General features: G+C 35.1%; 1 protein-coding gene across 1 annotated transcript in view; it reads left to right on the forward strand.

Moving 5' to 3' along the window:
* The window catches only part of LOC145662633 (eukaryotic translation initiation factor 1A, X-chromosomal-like), a 28,384-nt gene extending 9,703 nt beyond the window's left edge, over positions 1–18,681 (forward strand). The window contains exons 3-6 of the mRNA XM_081728403.1: positions 15–118; positions 5,544–5,676; positions 8,431–8,534; positions 18,249–18,681. Of these exons, the coding sequence (XP_081584529.1) occupies positions 15–118; positions 5,544–5,676; positions 8,431–8,534; positions 18,249–18,254 (347 nt within the window). The 3' untranslated portion in view covers positions 18,255–18,681. The remainder of the gene's footprint in view (positions 1–14; positions 119–5,543; positions 5,677–8,430; positions 8,535–18,248) is intronic.
* Positions 18,682–19,673: the final 992 nt, after the last annotated feature.

Here is a 19,673-nt window from a genome sequence, read left to right on the forward strand (position 1 = left end):
TATGTTATTCACAGAATACGCTCAAGTAACGAAAATGCTGGGCAATGGCAGATTAGAAGCCATGTGTTTCGATGGAGTGAAGCGACTTTGTCATATCAGAGGGAAGTTGCGAAAAAAGGTAGGTTTTGACATTTAGTTACGTTAGTTTGTTTGTCGTATATCCTATTTCCATTACTGTATATAAAAATATATTCTATATTAGGCGCTGGACCGGCAATGTTTTTAGTGTATGTCCTTATGAAGCATTGAGAGACTAAAGGGCCGTACGAATTATTAACAAGGTCTCCTATCTACGACCGGGGCTTGGATCTGATGCAGTTGGGGATACACAAACCATCATTCAAAATCAGCACTGACAATATAGATCATTTCTCACCAGACACTCTCGGTTCCAAGAGACCTGGATTATAGGACCCCGCCACTGGCCTCAGCCGGCAACTCTAGTGGGTGACAGTAGTGCTGATCATCGACACTCTTCTAAAATTACGTAACAAATTTTGAATTTTTTTATTTAGCAAGTCGTAATGTAATATTAATATTTTTTTCCCGTTACACTGTGGAAGTAACGAAGTTTCATGATGTGCAATTCCTGTTTTAATGTTGAGATCTTCATACCTTTACCGTAGAAGAAAATCGTAAATGAAATTCCATTATATTCATAATTCGTTCTATATCTTGTTTCTTGCCAAAATCCTTGGTTTTGGAACTAGGGAAGCAAACAGGTTCGTTTCTGCTGACGTGCTACATTGAATGAAGGCATCTGATCTAACAAGGTACATTCGCGAAGTGTCACCTCGGGATTCGTCTAAAACTGACTAAAATACAAAGTTCTCCGCAGCCCAGTGAGTATTGCACTAATTTTAGCGGCCTATGCGGATAATTTGCAAATTTTTGGGCCTTCATATATCCAGAATTCAATCATACACTACTATAACGCTCGGTCACAAAATTGCTTTTAGTTTCTTTAGATGTAAATGGACATGAATGTGGGTATATGCAAAACAAATTGGATCAAGTACTGCTTCTCTGACACATGTTACCCACCCCGGCCGCCATATTGGATTCAACTTTCGGTTTTTCAAATAGGAACAGGTGCATGTGATACATGAAATTCATATAAAATTTTCTCGGAAATTCGTTGGTGTAGTGAGTTTTACCGTAGCTTGTACCGTTTGTAAGGTATTGCATGTCAAATGTCAGGCACTTCACGAATATTGAACCAAATAGAAAGTTGTGCAGGGCCCCGTGTGTGTGTGTGTGTAATCTTTTGCATGATTTTTATCGTTGACGAAATATTCTCTGAGCGTACATACATACAGACACATAGACGTAAATATGGAAATGGTAGGTCTTCACACAAATGTGATGGTATTTGGATTTACATTAGGCATTTTGACCATAATACAATAAATACTTCCTTGTTATAGTATAACATAGAAGTAATAACAATCACTCACAGAAATGTAATAAGATTATGATACCAATGTTGTAAAGAGTTTGTTTGTACCTACAGTATTTTTCCAGTTAGAAATTGTTTAGATTTGTCAACATCAAAAACGTAAGCGTAAGTGATATTACACTGCAATGTCTATTCGCGGAAGTGCCTGGAGGGATTTAACATGCAATACCTTCCAAACGGTACAAGCTACGGTAAAATTATCTACAGCAGTGAATTTCCGAGAAAATTGTACATCACTTTGATATATCACTTGCACCCATTCCCATTTGAAAAACTGAAAGTTGAATCCAAGATGGCGGCCGGAGTGGATAGCATATGTCAGAGAAGCAATACTTGATCCAATTTGTTTTGCATACACCCACATTCATGTCCATTTACATCTAAAGAAACTAAAAGCAATTTGTATTCGAGCGTTTAGTAGTGTATGATTGAATTCTGGATATATAAAGGACCATAAATTTGCAAATTACCCGTATGGGCCGCTAAAATTAGTGTAATACTCATTGGGCTGCGGAGAACTTTGCATTTTAATCAGTTTTAGACGAATCCCGAGGGGACACTTCGCGAATGTACCTAGAGATCGAGTATGTTTCAGATGTTATGCAAGTTTGAAATATTTTGCATGTTGGTACTAAAACATAAATTCGGTGACGTAGGCGGTAGAGTTTTCACTTTTGGCGCCCAACTTTCTGCGTTCAAACCATGGGTGCATGATATTGGTTTTGCACTAATATTGGTCTAAATAAACACTAAGTGGCGGGAGATGTTCTCCCGTTTCCTCACCTATTCGCATTCCTTTCGTTTTTACATCATTAACTCAGTAATCGGTATCTTGTTTGTGCGACGTTAAACTAATGATTGGTACGAAGTATAAATGTTAAGCAGCAAATTTTCGTCTGTCAATAACTGTAAGGCGCATTCTGAATTGTGAAAATGTGAATTTGCAATGGTTGACTTTTTTCACCCGTGTAAATAATGTCCTGTCATAGACAGGAATAAGCTGTTCTTTGCTCGCTTTCTGGCACAGGAAGTTAGTTTACTTTCGCGATAGTATTGGTTGTTGGAAAATAGAATTCTATAAATACTTAAATGTTCGAAAGTAATAGTTAATACAAAGTAATAAGACATTATTACAAGGAGACCCAAATGAATGAATAGCAATCTGAGAATGAGTGTATACCTGTATTAAGAGCGAGATCATGTTTCCGTTATTTACTTTTTTTCTTTCTTTTTCTTTCTCTTGAAACTTACTAATGCTTACATGCCTGCCTTGACTAAACACAAAACTGGTTGTGTCTCAAAAAGGAAAAGGAGTAGCAAATGCAAGAACGCAATGGATCGAAACAACATGTGTGATAAGGAAAGAAAAAAAAAAAAAAAAGACAATTGTCAACAACAGTCTTTTCATTCACAGCAACATATTGTTCTATAGCAGTGTGTCCCAATTACTTCCGAGTTGCATAGTCCCCCCCCCCTTTTTTTTTTTTTTTAGGGCTCGATACAGACCCTGCACCTTTAAATTTTGGTTGTAGTTGTGTTCGGCGTTAGTTGTACCCAGTGTTCGTGTGCAGATAACAAGCATGTCAATTTCTAAGTACTTTCCAAGACCACATTGAGTTCTTCCTGGTTGTTAGATTTATTATTATTATTATTATTATTATTATAAATTCGGGAAGTATTAGATGACAAATTCTTCTCGGTGCAACATTTGCCGGCGCATCTTTCCTCTAGATAACATCGGACGGTAAGCAGTAATAAGTCGCATGAAAGGTAAAAACCATATGCAGATGACCGTGTCATTCTCAATATTAGGAACAGTTAGTGTGTCTGAATCAAAGAAACAAGCTAGTACCTACTCACTAGGAGTGTCATCCTATTTGTATCTCATGTTACAGAACTTCTCATGTACGGATTTCTGGAGATTTTGCGTTCTCGGTTGTGGATTCTATTATGCAAGTAGGTACGAGTTCGGGGACGAAACAAAGTAGTTTACAAGTATTCTTAGCAAAGAATAGCATTATGAAAGTAGAATTACAATAGTTATAGTATTCGAACTTAAGTTCCCAGTAAGTGAGATTGCCAGGAAAGTGCAGATTCAACGTGACGATATAGACATTTTCGTTTATGGGTTATCACCACCAAACTTTAGAAGTGAAATAACTTGGTTGTTGAAAAAGACAAATGTGCGGTTGTAGAGTACTGAAAAGGGGCAAAGTGCACGCGTTATTTGACATTGGTGTTTTGAGGGAATTCTACGGCTTCTGACCTTTTAGTTGCTTTCAAAGAGACTCAAATAGCAGTGTTGCTCAGCGAGTCATTGACATTTAATCCTATTTTCTGGGTATATTAAAGGTGTTACGAAGGATAAGAAAGTTCCCGTCTCTTTGAGCTGTCAGGTATGTTGGGAGAATATAAAATGCTTATTCCTAAGCTTTATATATATATATATATATATATATATATATATATATATATATATATAAACGATACAAACATCTTTTCTAACTGAATTTCAGACTTAAGTTTCTAATAATCCATTTCTTTACAGTACTTGATCGGACGTAATAAAATGTGTGATACAAAAGTTTGTAAAACCGGAAGCTTTTTGTTCTTCGTGTTTATGTACACAAATTGATGTGGAAAATGAAAGTTCTTCCTGCTAAAAACTTTGACATTGGTTTTTGCCACACCTACTCCTTTTAAAAAGTGACAACCAATAAAGGATTTGGACACTGAATTTTCGCCAGAATTTGTTCGTAAACTTTTTGGGGGAAGTCACTTCAAACGGTAAATTGACTAGAGATCTCACGTGTTTGGATCTTAACGTTTGTGCAGATCTGATGTTGGAATGAATCACAATAAGTCTTCATTTAGCTGGACAAATTGAAAATATTTGGTTAGATGGCAATAAGGCAGGTAGAGCTGTGAGGCAAAAAGTCGTGCCAAGCCAAATATACTACCGGTAATACTGCGTAAAATTACCATCGAAATAATTTTATATTAGGCATTAATTTATTTGGTTTGGCACGACTTCAAAATATTTTATGGATAATTGTAATAAATTATTTTGTGCCCTTTATTTACTATATTTTTAGAGCATTATCTGGAAACTTTTCTGAAAATCCTAATGTTGGAGCTACTCATTATTAACCAAGCCTTTATTTACGTCTTTTGGGCATTCTTTGTTAGACCTTTATCATCGTCAATCAGGGCAAAAAATGGCTTGTGTGGCAGCTGGAAATCGGAAAAAGATAAAAATTATTTTGTAAAAACCCTGTAATTATTAGTTGATAGCCTGACAAATTTGATGCTATTTTGCCATTTGGTTCTTGAGAATCCAGAGATCCTTATACTTACTTTTCACGTGTGTTTCTAGTTTTGATAATTTTTTTCTTCCTGAAGTTGGAACCAGAACGGTTCCGAAAATTCGGAATTTTAGAAGTTGTTAAATGGAAAACTTTGTCGAAGTAGGTGGTAGACAATTAGGCATACCAATCTTTCCAATAATTTTTAATCTCTTCAAAAATGCAACAAAATAGTGTTGTTCATATTATATTCTGCCCCTAAAAATATAGAAAATCTCTTAACAATCTGAAAGTTACTTCACAGACAAGAATATGTTTTCGAAAGTGTATGAAGCATATACGAATGAACAGGATCCTATATTTCGATGACAAAAATGAATGTTCGTATTAGGTTCAAGGATCACATTAGGAACTAAGAACATTACAAAATCTCAGTTTAGGCCATACAGTATTTAAAAGTAAGCAGACGACAGACAAAATACAGATTCTGGATACAAATTTGGCTTGTATTTCTCAATCTGCTTCAACATCTGAAGTTTTCTTCCTATGTTATGAACGATTTAAAATTAATACGTACATGTTGAAACTTTATCTATAAGAGTATATTGTTATAAATGTTTCAGTAATTAAACAAAGAAACTCTTTTATGTTGTACTTTAAGTGCACCACCGCATTTGGAAAACAAAAAAGCTCTGTTGCTAAACTATGAGAAGTGTGAATGTTTTTGGCATATGGTTTGTGTATTTGAATACTCTATATTTTACAGTTGTATTTTTAAGGTCTGGATTAACCAAGGTGATATCATACTAATTGGTCTGAGAGACTATCAAGATGCCAAAGCAGATGTCATCTTGAAGTACACACCTGATGAGGCGAGAAATTTGAAGACCTATGGTGAATTCCCAGAGACAGGTAATGACTTATTATTTTGCCATTCGTGTTGTAAATTGAAACTATTGTCCAGTACTACAATTATATAGAAGTTGTTGTGACGGTTTCTAGATGCACCTATCTCAGGAAAGTCTATAACAACCATCGATGATGCTCTGTTTTGTGGCATGGATTCTGGGTATCGCCAGGCATCGAAGTTTCTATTAGAGGAGACTGGCACGATGTGGACATGTCCAGTCACAGACTGCTCTTCATACATTTTCCATAGATCGTATTAGTGCGGGGTCTCCTAGGCCTGTTTGAGGAGACAAAAGGCTAACAGTTTATTGAGGAGACATCCGGAGATTTCGCTGAAATGTGGGTAAAGGAAATGTCACATATGCCAGTTTCTTCTGCCATTTTTTGAAGTAAGAGGACCGTGGAATAAAAGGTATGGGTGTGCGTTGGCTTGATGTAGCCACACTCCATTTGTCTTTTTTCCATCGCCTTGTCATGACAATAAATTGGCGTTAGGACGTAGTCTGACAGCAATTGTAATTTAGCTGGAAGTTTTTGCGGCACGGCGTTAACTATCCATTGTAACAGAATAGCAACGATAATGAATCACTTGACAAAACTTTCCCTACTGCTATCTGTGGTAGTCTCAAACACAACATTCTCTGTAGAAAGTTGCACGCGGCCTGTTCCAGCCTGAAGTACACATGCGTCGTTCAATGTAACAGAGTATTTCTATATGTCGCCCACTAGATTTTAGTCGTAGAGCTGTCGAAAATTGGTGCGACGGTCTGCAATAGTTCTTGCACGAATTTGTGAACGAATCGCTTTCAACGCTTCTCCAACTCCAAATCACAATGTATTTTGGCGTGAATTGTCTTGAGGGATGTTCCAGCAGGGTTCGCCAAACTACTTCCTGCCTGCACCTGGGTTTTTCTTCTGACGAGAGCGTGGATTTTTGAAAAGTATGTGACGTACGACTCGTAGCAGGACTGGGTTGGCTTGTTTCTGCCCTACAGATATGCTCCACTTGTAGCCTTGTCTGTCTGTTTTAACAGGTACTATGCCATTTTCCGAAACGTTGAATCCACGTTCTCTGCACATTTTTATTATAGCACTGTAAGTGTATTTGTTCGGAAACCGCCGATACGAGACCTTTCTAATGTGGGTTGATATTCCGTGGCATTCAACACGAACGTTCACCATAGTCTCGAATACTAAGGTCCAGTGTATCTATACACGGGTGATATCTTTCACTTCGCACCAGTGGCGCTACTATCACTTGTAAAATTTGTCATAATAGATTGGAAACAATCTGTACTTAATTTGTAGTTAACAAGTGAAAGTGAGTGGATACAATGATGTCGTAAAACGTTCAGAAATTCATTTTCCACTGGTAATTCTAGTTCTTACACTTCTTTCTGTAAAGCTTTCGGCTTTCCTCTAATCCCTTAACCACGAGCATTATTTCAAAGTAAGTTTTAAACAACAAATTAATAAATAGGGATAAGTTCATCATGTACTTTCTTGAATAAAATATTGTTGCAGCTCCTCTTTGGATGTTAGTATTTTTTACGCTCTTCTTTAGGTATCTGGGTTCTAAGTTAAAATTAGAAGTGAACTGCACATGGAATCACAAACCTGTGTTTGATTTTAGAGGTGGATACAAAATTTCTATACCATTAATTTATATATATATATAATATACTAAATTTTACTTTTTGTCATTGAATAGAATCATAGGAATGTTTATATTGTTCACATTGCTGCAGAAGTGAGTTAGAATTATGAAAAAGATTTAACCCAATTAAACTTCCAAGATTTTTTTTTTTTTTTTTTACAAACTCTATATTCTTAACCATAGATGGAATTGTCAGTTAGATTTCCTATTTCTACCCAAAATACAGGGTTTGTCCGGAAAGTAATAGGACTGAGTCGATTTAAAAAAAAAATTATTGAGCCAATCGTTACAATTCTTTAAAAATTTTCAAAATAGGCTCCTTCTGCGTCGATGCAGCGCTGCCAGCGCGATTTCCAAGCATTGAAGGCGTCACGGAAGTCATTCTCCGGAATAGCCTTGAGAAGTACAGTCATGGCGGAATAAAATCAGTCCTATTACTTCCCGGACAAACCCTGTATAATTGCGTTCGTACAGCTACGACCATTTCGTCTTCAAAAGATGGGTGGTGCTTTTATTTTTATGAACAGGATCATGTTATAAACTTAACCAATGGTGTTAAAGTGTTCCTTTTCCCAAGTGCATAGCACTTACGTTTTCAGTACACACAGTTCCAGATGTAATTCCACGGTGGTTAACATGCTGGAATTCCATATTAAACTGTATGAGTCTGTTCATTCTAGTCTAGTTGCAGAAAATAGGATGTTAACAAACCGTAGTATTTTTATGCAGCGGGGGCTACGGATATAATATTTATAATGCATTACATTTCAACACAAGTTGACAAAAATTGAGCATCAGAGTTGTGTCAAGACCGTTTTGAAGATTTTTTTTTTTTTTTTTTTTTTTTTTTTTCTAGCCCTATCCGAACATGAACTTCGAAGAAGCTCTTTATCTTCCAATCATAAAGAGCACAATATTACCTGCTCCGATAAATTCAGTAAAAATGATTGTCAGTGTGCATGAAAAATAGCTAACATGGCTGTTGGTTATACCATCCCTCATTAGTTTTATTGTTAGTTGGTTACACTTCAGCAATATTTTATAGTGTTAAATTTTGTTTGATAGAACATTGAAGTATTATTTTTTCTTGTTTATTTCAGTGAAAATCAATGACGTTGTAACCTTCGTTGATGATGGCATGGATGACGATATTGATTTCTGCGATGAGTTGAGTGATGAAGGAGAAGGGGACATGGTAGATAATGTAAGTGGTTATATAATGATTTTAGCTGGAAATCATTATTCTTAACTTTCACGTGATATGTTGAACAGCTACGCGAAAGGTAAATAAATAAAAAAAAAAGGATGCTTGCCTTTAAAAGCAAGCATTGATGCAATTTAATGTTTTGATCATTGAAGAATGTACCGACTTCTTCATTCGTTGAATATTGTTTATTATTAGAACATGCCTAGCGAACTGACATTTAATTGAGAGTACCCTCAAGGCATTTGTGACGTATATGCCTTGCGTCACAGTGGAGTTGCCTGGTTAAAGTTGAAATGGTAGAAGAATGCTGAGATTTTGTTCCTTCGGTGCTTGGTAGCTCTGGACTGCTGAAAAAATGTTAACTTTGGTTATGATATTTGAAGCATGGCAAATACTATACCTGTAATCATATTATTCAGATAGAATAAAAATACGTTTTACGTAATTTAAAGCATTAAGTTGATAAAAACACAGACGGGTTCCGCAGTGGATTTGAGTCAGGTTTCGTTTTAGGCGCTATTTTTATTCTATATTTTATATCATCACTTACTTATTTCTAATTTTTTACTCTTTAGCGTGCAAAGCATAAGAAGAATGGCGATCACTCTTATCAGCCATGATGCATCCTCCGTAATTCAGACGTATCCCTATATAAGAGTAATAGTGTTAAAATTAATCGGTGACACTCACTTCGAATACTGCTCTGTGGTCGTGGGTAAAACGGGTTTTCTTGAATAAATCACATTTCTTGTACTAAATTTGTAGTTTAAACTTACTGCTATTTTTCTCAGCCATCCTAAAATGTTCGTAACAAATTTGCAACATTGCATCCCCGTATGGGTACCCCTGTACCATAAGAATTCAAAAACTCAACAGAAAAAATCAGTGAAGTTGTTGGAAAATCGGATCATTTTACATCCTAACAAAACTGAAAAAGTTAATAAGTCTGTTTGTCCTTCTGTATTTTCTCTCTTCTTGAAAAAGACTTAATTTCGGTATAACTCGTATGTAATGATTTGCTTTTTTTTTTTTTTTTTTTTTTTTTTTTTTTTTTTTAAATGCTGGTTTCACTAAGTATAGGTAAGATATAAAAGAAGTATAAATCATAAAAAGAAATTTCACTAAAATGTATAATAGCGTTTATATTGTAACACATTTTGTGTTTCTAAAACAGTAGATCTGAGTAATTTTGGGTTGCACTTTAATAATTGTTCATTTAGAAAGACTAAAAAATTAACATATTTTAAATATACATAGAAAATTTCTTGCTTCAAACAGATTGTTAAATGATAAGCAATGAATCAAATGTACTATTTTTAGACATATGTACACTTTCAATATTTTCACCTTCCCAAGGCTAAAAAAAATCTTTCTGATATCCAGAGTATAAAAATGCTCAAAAGTAAAATCTAACAAAAACTCGAATCAAAAGAATTTTTTAATATTAACATATTTGAGCTCAGAAAAATACGAATAGACTTACCTAGGCTATTGCATGTAGAGAATGCTAGAAACAGATTCAATTTGTACATATAAGCACTAATATTAAGAGAAACAGAAGAACAAAGATGATTTTTTTCATAAACAAAATACTAAAATAATTTTAAAAAGGAAAAACAATTCACAGATTTGTGTCTGGTATATTTCTTCCCCACCTTTTTGTTAAATTCGCGAAATTTACATAGTTTTCCTCAAACACATTATGTATATAGCGTAATCTTTCGTTAAATGCGGGAATGTAAAATGGGGGTAATACTGTATGTCCTTGGGAGCGATTAATTATCCCCAGGAGTGACAGATAGAGGGACACATGTTAATCACAAGAAATTGGTTTCATTGTTCCATATATATGTTTAGCTGTCAGAATGACAGATAGAACAGTTAGCGTATAATTTGAAATGGGGTGATTCATGTGTATAATTTTCTTTGAGTTAAATTTTAAGTATATTTTATTTCCGTATGTTAATAAACGAGAATTATGTACATAAACTTATCGTAGATGCTTTCCGAGTAGTAAGGACGAACTCAACAAAACATTTCTCTAATCAATTAGTTGAGATTTCTATTATTATTACTTCGTGTAAACAATAATTTTAAAAAATTACCCGATATTAAGTTTTAGTACTCGGAAGTCTCACTTCGATTCGGTATGTTGCACTTCTGAAATAACTTTTGCTCGCAAAAGTAGGTCCTAAAGTCCTAGCGAGTATCGAGAGTGTAGTATCGTTATCTCCGCTAGAAAATTTCCGAAGTAATACTAAAACAATTGATTCCTTTACTCATTCTATACAGTGTCTTAAGAGAGATTTCCTGTCGGACTTACGACAGGCCGAGTATTTATAGTAAACCATGGAGAGTCATGCCTTACATTGGCCAGTTTTTTGTGCTTCTTAGAAACACATATCGTTGATCAGTAATTAAAGTTTCAGAGAAACAAAACAAGAGTTTAAATTTGGTTTCAATAAGTAAAATACTTGTCCACCAGCTGAAAGTGATGAAAAATCAGAATAACCGGAAATATTCAAGAAAAGCCAGGAAGTTCTGCTAAGAGTCAGAGAATTTCGATTTTCTAACAGTAATTTTTTTTAAAAACATTAGAAATGAAAATTTTAAAACTATTTCAAACTATTTCAGAGTTCTGCATTAATTGAGGGTAGCTTATCGTATAAATAAAAGGATTTGAAATATGGTTACTTGTATTTAAGCTGCTTTGTTTTCATTGTAATGTATTTTAATTTGCAAGGAGTTTTATTTCGAAGTTCGTACGAGTTTACGAAAATTACTGATAAGGTTACACTTTAATATACATTCGGCCAATACTCAGAGGATGGCCGCCCTAATATCATCGGACTCTTGATCTTTAAATATGTGATATACCTACAGATACCGAAATGTACTTCGTTTTTTGTGCTTATAATGCAATATATATGCAGGTTGATGCGGAGAACTTCCAAAACTTTAGGACAAAGTAACGCGATTTTTTGAAAGTTAAATTTAATGAATTTGAAGATAATAGTGAAAAGAAAACATTCGGGACGTGTATAAGAATATCAACGAATTTATGAAAGGCTATCAACCTCACACTTTATATATTATGGAAAGCCAAAGGAAAATTTTTCAGTGATACAGGTAGCATTTTAAACAGGTGGAAAGATTTCTTTGACGATTTGGTTAACACGCAGCCAAAAAATAATGTTCGTGGAGAAAGGGAAATACACGCAGCAGAATCGTATATTCCAGACCTAACGGAACAGAAATAGAACTTGCTATAAAGAAATTAAAGAACCAGTAAGTGTTATGTGATTTCATAATAAAACACGCTGTATTTATTTTTATATTATCCATTTTTCAAGTTGATTAGAGGAAAAAATATGTACCGTCGTTATCATGTTTTCTTGGTCTTGTTTTTCCATGAACATGGCAAAATCTGTATGGATAATTACATATCACGAAATATTCAGAAATATTCTGGAAAACCGGGGAAAGTCAGGGAATTCTGTCCCGTAATTTATCCCCATTATTATTCAATTTTGTTCTCGAATACGCTGTAAGGAAAAATAAAGATAGTAATTAGGGCCTAAAGCTTAGTGGCATTCACCAGGTTATGGCTTACGTTGATGATGTAAATCTGATAGCAGGTGATATGAAGATAATAAAAAGGAATGCAGAGGCTTTATTAAACGACAACAGAGATTTAGAAGTAAAGGTAGAGAAAACTAAACACATGAAAGTTTGCCGTGGCCGTAGTGCAAATTGTGAATACGTAATACCAAGAAGTACTTTCGATAAAATGGGTACTGGATCAGATTTCTGGGATCAGCATTATTAAACCAAAACGATATCCACAATGAAATTAAATATCTACTGAAAGCAGGGAATTTATTATTATTCAGTCTAAACTCTTTTCATGAATTCTGTCGAAGAATATCAAGCTTAAAATATTTCTGCATACAATAAATGTAGAGAAATTGAATTTTAGTCAGTTTTATATAAATTTAGAACATAGTAAAGAAATAACCTAGATATTCACTGTTACCAATTAGCCATTAAATCAAAGCAAATCAACTTGGAACTTTCAGTACCTTCTATTGTACAGGGTGGCCACTCACCTGGAAAACCTGGAAAACCGGGAAAAGTCAGGGAATTTTTTAATTCTGGAAAAGTCAGGGAAAAGTCAGGGAATTTTGATGAAAAACATGGAATTTTTACTCGGGGGAAAATTTACGTTCTGCTGTATTCATAGCCATTTAGCCGGTTTATTTATATACAAAATAGCTTTGGTCGCTGGGGGCTTCGCCCCCAGATTTCTCCTTCGTTCCAGGTTTCGTTTATCTAACTCTGCTGGTTTGGGCTGCGCATACTTTCTTCATATTCTTTTGTCATTTAGTGCTGCCCATGAATTGAGCTGGAGCGAAATCGGGACCATTTTGTAATTAACACACTTGTTTAGTTCGATGGCTGCTTGATTTTCAGAATTCGCTCGGGGCTGCGCCCCTGCATCCCGTTTTGGTAGTCACGTGATTAATATAAAGGCTAAACGATAGTTGAGTAAGAATCTATTAAAAATAAACATGCTAATGTTATGAAGTCGTTTCTAGTGTCTGAGTCAGTAACTAAAGCTGAAGTTCTGTGGTGTTTGCAGGCAGTAATGCAACACTTGTCATTCCGATCTGCTTCCCGACTGGCTAACAAATTTCAAGCTCATGTTCCCTGATAGCGAAATTTGTAGTAAGATGCAATTACAACGTACCAAGTTAGCTTATACTATCGTTCATGGTCTTGGACGACTTTTTAAAGGTGATCATTTCAAAGAAATAGAAGCTTGCAAGCATTATGTTATTGGGTTTGATGAAAGCCTTAACAAAGTCTCGCAAAAGCAGCAAATGGACCTTACGATTCAGTTTTGGGACAATGAAAGAAACCAAGTGTCAGCAAGATATTTAAATTCAGTGTTCCTCGAACATTCAACGTCAGCAGACGTTCAAGTTAGTTTCAAGAATGGTATCTTAGGTTTGGACCTCAAGAAAATTGTTCAAGTTTCGATGGATGGCCCACATGTTAACTTCAAATTTTTAAGTGACCTGCAGAAAGATCTTGCAAGTTCACCTTCAGATCCAATTCTTCTTGATATTAGAAGTTGTGGGCTGCATACTATGAATTGTGCTTTTAAAACTGCCATGCAAGCAACAGGTTGGAAATTAGAAGAATTCCTAAGGGCGTCTTATAATTTATTCAAAGACGTTCCACTCGTCGTGCAGATTACATAAGATGCACAAGGTCTTCTGTGTTTCCGAAAAAAATTTTGCAGCATTAAATGGACAGAAAATTCAGTCGTTGCTTGCCGGGCGATGGAAATATTACCGAACGTAAAGAAATACGTACAGTGGGCTGTTGATGAGAAGAAAGTACCACAGTGCAAAAGCTTTGATACTGTAAGACATTTCACAAATGATAACCTGCTTGGTGCAAAACTTGGCTTTTTCACAACATTAGCAAAAACTGTTGAACCTTTCCTGCGTGAATTTCAGGAAGAAGCTCCATTAGCTCCTTTCCTTTACAACTTGCTCCAGGCCATAGTATTGTCTGTTGCAGGTCGTTTTGTGAAAGATAGTGTTTTGGAAGGCCGGCCATTGGTTAAGATTGATTTCAATAATAGCGAAAACGTAAAGCCAGCCAAGCTTGTAAACATTGGGTACACATCAAAGGATGCTATACGAAAAGCCAATACCGTATCGGATAGACAGACTCTTGAATTTCGACAAGACTCGCGCAGGATGTCAGAAATTCATACTGAAAATAATGGACAGGTCACCTCTAAAATTCAACCTGGCAAGAGCAATTTCTTTCCTGGATCCAAGTGTGTTTGTTATGGATGACACTGTAGCTGCAAAGAGATTGTCCAATTGCCTAGAAATTGTAGTATCCAAATATTGGATTTTAAGAACATTAGCTGATGAAATCCAAGGTGAATTCAAAGTTTTTGCTAAAAATCCTCTTGTATTGGAAGCAATGAGGAATTATGACAGGAAAAGTAAGAGATTAGATGACCATTGGATGGAGATACTGCATTTAGGCGCATGCTCAATACATATGACTGATTTTGTGAAATTTCTCCTCATTTTATCTCATGGAAATGCTAGTGTGGAGAGGGGATTTTCAATCAACAAAGAATGTTTAATTGAAAATCAAAGCGAGTTGAGTCTAATTGCACTCAGGCAGGTACATGATAAAATTTCAGCTGTGGGTGGTATTGATAAGTTTCCAATTACAAAGAGGGTTGTCCATGCTGCCCGCAATGCTCATGGAGTATATGTTGATTCTCTAAGGAATCAAGAAGAGGAAGAGAAGAAACAGAAGAAGAGAAATGCCATTAAGGATAAAGTTATTGAACTCGAGGCGAAGAAAATGAAGTTGTTGAATGATGTCAAGGAGAAACTGTCTGCAATTGATGATGAGATTATTGGTTTGAAGTCTTAAAACATTTAAGTGGATGTGGTCTTAACTTCAGTTTGATTTTAGTGAACTGCAAATCTGTGATTTGAGGTTTTAAAACATTTCAGTAAAGTAGTGTTCGTTCCAGTAATTTGTGTTTTAGTAGTGGACTGTAAGTGTGTGTACTTTTGTAACTAGTATTAAGCTTAAGGTTGGAAAGCGATAGGGATAGACATTCCTCTTCTCGTTCTGTGCAGCAGTTGGTTACAGTGGAGTGGAAACACATAGGAGAATTGAAAATTAGGCAAATAAGTGATTAAAATTAGACTATTTATCTTCGCTAGTGTTTTTTGTGATTCTTTTTTTAATAATGATCCTCTAGTCCACATTGCATTTCACTTGTAGCTTCTGTTTAAGCTTTGAAAAACAATGATATACCAATTTTAGATCTCTCTAGAAATTTTCTGGAAAACCGGGAAAATTTCTGGAAAAGTCAGGGAATTTTGAAATTCTAAATGAGTGGCCACCCTGTTGTAGTAAATTATTGTTCTTTTCAGAGTTAATTACAAGGGATCATAACAAAGATCCTGGGTTCTAGGATCGTGCTGTCCAAAACATAAAATATTCCAACCTAGATTGACAGCATTGATATGTAACATAAATATTACACAGTGTAATTATAAATGTATCCAAAGAGTCATTCGCCATGAAGACGAATTTCGAGAGAAAGCGATATTAAGCTTGCTATCTACTCCAGAATACACCTGGACAACGTCATAATGAGACCTAGTTAACTCTATCTTGCACTATCTTAATCAGTTATGCATACTTGTAATATACGACTTATTGTACTTACATAATTACAACCATTCCTACACTATAAAACAAAGTGCAACGACGAGTAAAATTCGCGATTACACAAAGCGACTTAAACACATGGCCGTAATTCAGCTAGGTGAGATAAGTCTCGGAGCTGATTATTTACTTGCCCTACAGACCACAAACAATGACTATAAAAGATGGCATGTGAAGTTCTTTGTCTGCATGATAGGCAATGCTAATGTGTTATTTTTCTTTTTTAATTTGAAGTGTTAAACATTCTTGTAGTGTTTTAATTCGTCTGAAAAGCTAAAAAAAGGTTTCATGGCTAGAAGATAAGGAAACACTTGCTCTAGTATAAGCCATGAAGACATTTTGCCAAGTACTGGCAGGTTTTGTTTATACGTAGGCTGCTATCAAAGTACTGGGAACAACCAAATCTCGATATAAGTGGTCCTTAGTAATATTCTGCCAGCGGAATGATGATATATTTGACCTGTCTCATCTACCTATTCGTGGTCCATAATTTTAGAGCTAGATCTATCCTGAGATACTGTTTAGTGCCACCTAGGTAGACATCGCATTCCATACAGGAAGTAAGTAGACATATTACACAGTTGTAAGCAGACTCAGATACTTTCATACTGTAGTACATATAAGTGCTAGATGAACTCGTTAATTTTGATGTCGTGTGTCTTGCTGGTCATTTTATAATATATAAATGAACTGTGAATGCATAACAAACTTTTCTCACTTTCCATGCACTTTCGGATTAATATAAATTTTGCATTGTAACGCAACGAATATTCTGTGGGTGAACTTGGCACAAAATAGCTCAAATGCGTAGTATAAAGAGGTGTGAAGTCAGTAATATACGTTATTTACTAAATGGTGTTAAGTACCGTTGCCATTTGTTTAGTCGATTACTTTATGAGGAATTACTTTGCTGTTTTCTTCGAAAGGAGCTGGAATTTCACAGGTTTGATTTTATTGACTTCTTCAAATATGTTTAAATATCCTTTGCGTCACGAAAATTTCATTTTGTTATAGTTAATATTTAATAACCAGTTTTCATTTAAGAAAAAATTATATATAATGCAAAATTGTGTTGAAGATGGGACATGTAACCAAACTTGAAAAAGGAATCAATAAGTTCACATCTTTTAAATTCCAATTCGTTTCAGATAGAAAAATAATTTTCCATATAATTCAATGGGTAACTCTATCCATCATGACACTGGACTTTAGTAAAGAAATAATTAACACTTCTGACCAGAGTACATACACTTAAATACAGTGTAACGTTTCGGCAACTTAACGGTATCTTCATCATACACTAACTTTTGTTAGTGTTTGATAAAGATTACATTAAGTTGTCAAACACTGTATTGAAGTGTATATACTGTGGTCAGAAGTATTATAATTCAATGGGATGAAAAACAAAGGTAGCATAATAATAATAATAAATTTACATTATAAATACTAAATGAACTGATAGAATGCATATGTATTAATGAAATACTAACCTTGAACTCCCCTTAGGCATCCCTATTATTAATGTGGTTTTATACGTGTCGACGACTGCTTATCATTATCATCAGTACGCGATAATTACGAAATATTTACATTGATTGATGGACTTACTTAATTGTAAATTTTCAGTTCTAAGGAAAAAATAAATAAATAAATAAAAGCACTGTTAAACTCCTTTAACAGTGAAAAACTCAAATTTACACTCCAATAAATCATTTGAAGGGCTACTATATATCCTTGTTACATAATCATTTCCTCCGTTTTGCGTCTTTGTTTAACTAATTTGTGGATGAGGAACTCACTGTTTTAATTCCGAGCTCATAATATAAAAAGCTTACCTGAGTTCGTTATCGCAATAAAATATTACGGGTTACTACTCCCTGTTGTAACTTCAGTTCGATATATCCGATGGAATTAAAAATGCGTTGTTTTTTTTTTCGTAGAACGAAGTTGAATAGCTTTCTAACCTCTTGACTGCCAATGACGATTTAACTAGTCATGAGAATTTCGCTTGTATTTGCAGTCTGACGACTACGTTCGTCATAATAAGATTCGTATTGGGCGTGACGAATTAATACGTATCGTATTGGGCATGGCGTGGAATGTGAAACTCAAAGATTTCGTTTTATTTCATAATATGTATTTTTAACAAATTTATTTCTCATTCAGATGCAACTTTCTCATTCGGAAACTTCTCAGTTAACAGGTTAAGGACTGAAAATTTACAGCATTATGTGAGTCCACAAATCATTGTAAATATTCCTTAATTGTCATATATTGATAATGATTACAAGCAATCACCGAAACGTATACGAGTAAATTAATAGTGTGTGTGCTTAAGTGAAATTCTTTCATTAATTAATTAAATATATTAAATATAACTATACAGTAAAACTTGAAGAGAGTATGTCTTTTTTTCCCTCACAGATTTGATAACCCGCAGCACATATTTTGGAAGTGGCTACCCAGCGTTCATAGAAACTACTCGTTTCCCGTAAGAGTGGTGAGAAATCTCCATGTGACATGTAACAAATCCTCCTGATCCGTTATTCTTAATAATCGATGTATATTCTTCCTTCAAACTGGGTATGTTATGTATCAACTATTGGCTACTTTGGTCTACAAGAGCAGTTTTTTTCTTTTTAATATACTTATTTATTGGTTAAAACTTTCATATTTACAAAACAGTATGCTTTCAGTAATTATTTATAATCTCATTAAGGCTGTTCTTTTTTATTACTATTTTACATTATCGGTATTTTGTAATTACCTGTATTCATTGTATAGATCAACTGTAAATTTTCGAAAGTATTAAAATTGTATGAAATCGATTAATAAAATTATACCTTAAGAACTTTTATACTGGTATTTTCTTTCATTTGATTTTTGTGTTTTTTTTCTCACAATTTTAAACAGACAGAGAAACGAAGTTAAATCACAGGCTTCTTAATCCACGTACGAGGGGATATAAAAAAAATTTGTGCAATCACCTAGAAGAAATTCACTCTGGAGAACTATGACACATTATGGTATTAGTCCTTCTCTTACGTAGTCACTGTGCCTAGCAACACATTTTTGCCAGCAATTCTTCACTTTCCGTAAGCCCGTTGTGTAGAAGTCTGCAGTTTGACTTTGAAACCATAGTTTAACCTCAGTAATGAGTCATCCCTACTCTCAAAATGGCGTCTTCTGAGTGGACGCTTCATTTCTTGGAAGAGAAGTCACTTGGTGCTTGGTTCGGTGAGTATGGAAGTGGGCCAGTATTTCATAATTCCACTACTTCATGCTGGATGCATGGGCGGAATGAGCTGTTGCATTATCTGCTAGCATCAGCACTTTTTTTGTGATCAATCCTCGACGTTTCTTCTTCAGTTCAGTTGTAATTTAGTCAGGGGAAGGCAATAAGAGGTACTAGTAATTGTTTGCTTCTGTGGTAGGTAATCTGTCATAATGATCCCTTCACAGTCCCAGAAAGTTCAAAGTATCATCTTGGCGGCAGACTTCTGCACTCGTGCCTTTTTAGGGGATGAGTGTTTCCAGCTTTTTTTAGGGGCCGCGGTGGCTCAGTGGTAGAGCGTTCACCTCTGGTGCTTGCGATTCCGGGTTCAATCCCAGCCCCTTCCAAGTGAACTTTGTGGTGGACAAACACCGTGTGCGTGGGTTTTCTCGGGGTTCTCCCGTTTCCTGCCACTTTCTTCATTCCACCATTTCATTCATTACTCATCATCACCGTCTCTAACCGGCCTAACCGTGGGACGTAAAACTCAAAGATTTCATTTTTTCCATTGTTTTCTAATTTGTTTTGTTTGTGGGTCATAAAGACAAACCCAATTTTCATGCATTGTCACAAAT

The sequence above is a fragment of the Thermobia domestica genome, chromosome 1 (genome assembly GCF_964235325.1).
Source record: "Thermobia domestica chromosome 1, izTheDome1.hap1.1, whole genome shotgun sequence".
NCBI lineage: Eukaryota > Metazoa > Arthropoda > Insecta > Zygentoma > Lepismatidae > Thermobia > Thermobia domestica.